Source organism: Phalangium opilio, unplaced genomic scaffold, assembly GCF_054372755.1.
Source record: "Phalangium opilio isolate 3A_F unplaced genomic scaffold, DU_Popi_V2 ptg000093l_1, whole genome shotgun sequence".
NCBI classification, from domain to species: domain Eukaryota; kingdom Metazoa; phylum Arthropoda; class Arachnida; order Opiliones; family Phalangiidae; genus Phalangium; species Phalangium opilio.
Window position 1 is genome coordinate 2,748,154 of NW_028324198.1, and position 5,956 is coordinate 2,754,109.

The window sequence follows — 5,956 nt, forward strand, 5'->3', positions numbered from 1 at the left end:
ATGACATCCACCACATTCAAAAGCCCGGATACCTTCAACCCCGGGTCCGTGAACCCTTCCGTAGCTTGGACCGAATACAAGAATAGTTTTAAAATATACGCCTTAGCCGCCAAACTAGCCACAGAAGATCCCGATGTCCAAATCGCAATATTTCTGCACATTCTCGGCCCGGCCGGAAGACGTGTGTACGACACTCTGACAATCCCGACTCCACCAGCGCTAACACTAGAGCGGATTTATGACGCGTTCGACACATACTATGAACCGTACAAGAATCTCATAGCCTCTCGGTACACCTTTTTCACCACTAAGCAAGGTCAACATCAACCTTTCGATGCATACCTCACGGATCTCAAAACGAAAGCCCGCCAGTGTGAATTTGGAGCCTTGTCCTCATCTCTCGTATGCACGCAAATCGTGTGCGGCATCCGCAAAGAAGACCTGCGAAAAGAATTATTGGCCGAACGCCACCTGACTTTGGATCTCGCAATAGCAAAATGCCAAGCGAACGAAGCCGCAGCGCAACACGCAACAACCATAACCCTCTCAGCAGAAAAAGATCAAACACCGGCTGCATTGGACGCCATGCATCAAGGTCGCCCACAACAACGTTATGGACATCAACAGCGACCAAGCAGTGGAAATAACTACCGCGCACACAATAGGCGCGGCAATACGCCACGTGCGGAGACAAACAACCGACTTCCGGTCACAACGCCACATAATCAACATCCATACCACCGACAGCAACGAAGTACAACGTACCGACAAAACCAGCATGTTTGCCAGAACTGCGGGACTCCCCACCCCCGTCAAGACCGCTGCCCAGCGACAAACTCACAGTGTTACCAATGCTCACGATCAGGACACTGGACCTCTCACTGTCGCGCGCAAAATGTACACGAAACAACAGCATACAATGATGAGCCTGACTGGTCCAGAAACCAACAGCTAAATCACACACCCTACGGCGCGGAAGATTACATACAGGACGAATTCGGCGAAGCAGATGATTCCAGCCTGTCCCAGAGATATTGCAACGAATTGACCGTATTTTGCCACGATATGACAGCGCTGCCAGCAGAAAGAGACGAATGGATCGAAACTATATACTTTGCAAATTTTCCAGTCCAAATGAAACTCGATACCGGGTCCCAAGTAAACATAATTCACTCTGGCATTTATGATAAATTTCCAATAAAACCGAAACTCCACATCCCGCCATACACCGTACGCACCTACTCGGGTCATTTCGTCGACATCATCGGAGTAATTTACGTCAGATGCGCGTCCTTCGTAACCGGATCGGACCAATGTTTCTACATCACTCCCCAAAAGACTGTCCCCATCCTCGGTGCAAGAGCAACTGTCGAACTGGGTCTCATTCAACGGAACATGAAACCGCGCAAAAACTCACAGCCGGCAAGGTCCACCACCACTCTACAGCACCAACACCCGATAGGAAAAGTAACAGACTCAATACAGCGAGAGCCAACCAGAAACACGACATCGTCCATCATTATCAATCGTCCGGCGCAAGAAAAAGTAACCATACCGGAACCAATGCCGCCTCCACATAAAATCGATGAAATGACACCAGGAGAGATTATAAACATGTACCAGGACATTTTCGATCGGATAGGGAAACTCCCTGGTAAATATAAAATCCATCTCAAACCCAACGCCACACCATCGATAAGCGCTCCACGCCAAATACCATGTGCCCTACAAGACCAAGTCGCCCAAGAATTATCGCGACTGCAGTCCCTTGGGATCATAGTACCGGTTACCGAACCTACGGACTGGGTCCATCCAATGGTGGTCGTTCGCCAAGAACACAAGCCGATTCCTGTCCGTATATGCTTGAATCCACGGAAACTCAATGACGCAATAAGATTGGAACCGTACCCGACACCAACAGCACAGGAAATTTTCTCTAACCTACATGGTGCGGAAATATTCACGGTGTTGGATGCGCAAAGCGCTTTCTGGCAAGTTGAACTTGACGAGGAAAGTTCATTTCTCTGTACATTTGCTACCCCCTTTGGTCGATTTCGTTTCGTACGATTAGCCTTGGGCATATGTACATCACCATCAATTTTCCAACGAATCATGCATTCAATTTACCCTCCGTCACAATTTCCGACGACGCATATTTCAACTGATGATTTCCTGATAGCGACGAAAACAAGCGCACACAACCGGACCTTGGTCACAGTCCTAGAACGGGCACGACAAAACGGACTCACGTTCAGCTCGACTAAAATGCAACTTGCTGTCCAGAAGATTACTTACCTAGGCCTCACCATCACACCAATTGGCCTTGGTGTAGCACCGTCAAAAATCCAGGCAATTCAGGCAATTCCACCGCCAACGGAAAGAACTGCGCTGCAACGTTTCCTGGGGATGGTAAACTTCCTCGCTAAGTTTGTTCCCCAACACTCAACCGAGGCAGCACCTTTGCGCGCCCTGCTAAAGAAGGGAGTCTCCTTCTCGTGGGATGCAAATGCTGATGATACCTTTCATAGCCTGAAACAATTAATCACCACCGCGCCTGTTCTAGCCTTCTTTAATCCAAAAACTCCCTCGACGATATCAGTAGACAGCAGCAAAATTGGAGTCGGCGCCGTCCTTATGCAAGAAAACAGACCAGTAGAATACGCCTCAACTTCCTTTACAACAACGCAGCAAAATTATGCCCCAATTGAAAGAGAACTTCTTGGCATCTTGTACGCGTGCGAACGATTTCATTACTACATCGTCGGAACCAAATTTACAATAGAAACCGATCATCGTCCATTGGTCGCCGTGGTACAAAAACCGCTTCACATGTTATCTCCGCGCCTCCAACGTCTCGTTCTCAAGCTGTCACGGTACAACTTAAAGGTTGTTTACGTACCTGGAGCCCAATTGTATGTCGCAGACACCTTGTCCCGGGCCCCACGCCAGGAGAAGGATATCAACACGCCATACTTAGAAGGGCCATGCGTCATGGTCCACGCAACGCAAACCGCCCTACCTGAGAACAAGATATCTAAACATCGAAATGCGATTGCGACAGACACCATAGCACAAACGTTAATGTTATACATACGACAAGGATGGCCGACAGCGATCAATAAGTTGCATGAATCATTAAAACCATTTTGGGGAATACAAGAGGAAATGCACGAAAGCGAAGGACTGATATATCGAGGAGAGCGACTATACATCCCGACTAGTCTGCGCGCCAGCGTATTACAAGAGATCCACGCGGCGCACCAAGGCATTACAGCCTGCCTTGCTAAAGCTCGCCTGCACGTTTTTTGGCCTCAGATGACCCAAGAAATAACAGACTACATAAAACGCTGTGAAACTTGCCAAAAACGGGAACGCGCAAACGTACCATTACCGTTGCATCCACATCAGATTCCACAACGACCTTGGGAAGTGTTAGCGACCGATCTTTTTCAAATAGAGGACAAAAAGATGATAATTTTGGTAGACTATTTCTCAAAGTTCGTCGAACTACAAGAACTAAAATCCACAAACGCCGACGCCGTAATTAACTTCCTCAATCCTCACTTTGCCCGCCATGGAGCGCCACAAGTATTGATATCAGATAACGGTCCGCCATATAACTCCTGTAATTTCCGACATTTTCTCGAACAATGGGGTGTAAAGCATACCACATCCAGCCCCCATTACCCACAATCAAACGGCATGGTCGAAAGAACCATACAAACCATTAAAAATATGCTAATTAAAGCCATTCAAGAAGGAAAAGACCCTCAACACACGATAATGGAATACCGAGCGACACCAATTGGACAATTGCCGTCACCGGCTGAGATGCTTATGGGGAGAAGAATCCGAACACCACTCACCACTTCAACTGCAACCTTACGACCACATTTCCCAACTAAGCACATTCAGGAGACCTTACAAGACAGACAAAACACGATGATCATAAACCAACGTATGGCAAGAAAACCAGTTCCATTACACCTAACTCCAGGCACCAAAGTGTACCATTATATCCGACCTAGACAGTGGGGTAAAGCCACAATAATATCGGCAGCCCCGGAACCTCAGTCCTATATAATTCAGACAGAAGAGAACCAGATCTTTCGACGCACGCGGCAACATCTACGCCCGGAGCACATACCAATGCGGCATTGTTCACCTGCAGCATCAAAATCTACCGCGCTTCATGCATACCAACCACAATCAAGCACAGAGACAATGGTAGAACACCAGCATCAAGCCATAACAAAACGGCAGCGAACTCCTGACCCAGCGGCAAACCAAGATCATCTCCAAGAGCAGACACCAGGATTAGCGACGATAGGCAGAGGGCAAAACCAACTCCAGACGCAAGAAGGAAATAGATCGCCACCACGCCCGAACTCCCAAAACATCGCAATTCTAAGATCGAGACCAGTACCATTCCCAAGAACATCGACCAGATCCAGGAATAACATTAACCCCCCTGCTCGCTATCCGGATGTAGAAAGAACCAAAGACCGGAAGGACAATTAAGAATCAGACAATCATGATTTTAACAGACAATGTTTAATTTTAAATGTAGATAAGAAAATTTAATAATGTTGTAAAAGTTTTAATTCATCTTTGACAATATGTAATATCGAACTTCGTTCTGCTCAATATTTCGAAAGGGAAGGATGTTATATAATAGATATATAATAGACATAATAATAGACATAATAATAGACATAACAAGTTGATAGATAAGATAAGATCACGCGGGGACAAAGGGCAGCTTTCCTTTAGTCTAGCAATGTAAATATAATCAGATGTCGTTTGGATCTTGGGGAATGAAGTTAATAAAGTAACGAGTCTTAACATATCTGTGAGTCCATTATATCACATTACTTTGGTGGCGATCCCACCTTAGGGAGGCTAGACGTTTCTCGTAACCCTAGCTGATCGCCGCGTATATCCTAAAACCAAACGATGATAATGGAGTAGAAGCCAATGATACAGATTGGTGTCTATGTGGAATAGACGGAAGACCAGTGGATGGTGGTGTTAGAAGTGTAAGTGCAGACTGGTGTCAATGTGGGATTGACAAAGAAGAGAAGATGGTGGTGATTAGAAGCCAGTAAGAACAGACTGGTGTCCGTGTGGGCTGGACAAAGACCAGAAGATGGTGGTGTGAGAACTCAAGTAGAGGAGCAATTTCCGTGACTGTGAAAGCAGTTCGGAAATGGCGAACACGTTTGCTCCGATACGCAAACTGCGAACGCGGTCACGTGGGTGTAACAAAGGAAAGACAGACACACAGACACACACACACAGACACGGCCGTTACAGAACCTCTCCTGGACTACGTCACACGGAGAGGTAAAAACGTAGAAGCTGTACGAAACAACCCTAAGTGCACACGCACAACAGACTTTGAAATGGAAAAATGTATAAAAGATTGGTTTCGGCATTCTAAGGACAGACATGGTGGCCGAAAAGAACGGGAAAAGAAGAAATTAAATCAGTCTTTGTAATAGTGAATAATAAAATGAAATTTTCCCTTGTCTTGAATCAGATAATATGGTGTACCATGACGCTCTAGATACTACATATCTGTGAATTTGTATTTGCATAATCAAACATTTTGTTTTTCCTCAATGTATGCTGATCATTGTTTAACTCGAAAAACACTACAATTATGTCTTTAAATTAGGAACATATTTATAAGCCTATTACAACTTTCGAGACTATTTACTCGCAGAGACATATAGTCGGAGGCTATCGATTTCCAGTCGCTTTGCTGAAAAATAATAAAATATCACGATTGTAGGAGGTGTTTATATTGCCTACTAGGTTTCACTCGGTAATATGACGTTCCACAAAAATGACTACATATTATTTACTACTCAGTTTCTAGTCGGTAAAATGACGCTCCACAAAAATGCCAACATATTATTGACTACTCAGTTTCAAGTCGGTAAAATGACGC

At 45.5% G+C, this 5,956-nt stretch overlaps 1 protein-coding gene across 1 annotated transcript; it reads left to right on the plus strand.

The window, feature by feature from the left end:
* LOC149640309 (uncharacterized) lies at positions 1 to 4,521 on the plus strand. Its single transcript, XM_089850672.1, has one exon. The coding sequence runs from the start codon at positions 1 to 3 to the stop codon at positions 4,519 to 4,521; it is 4,521 nt and encodes a 1,506-aa protein (XP_089706798.1).
* Positions 4,522 to 5,956: the final 1,435 nt, after the last annotated feature.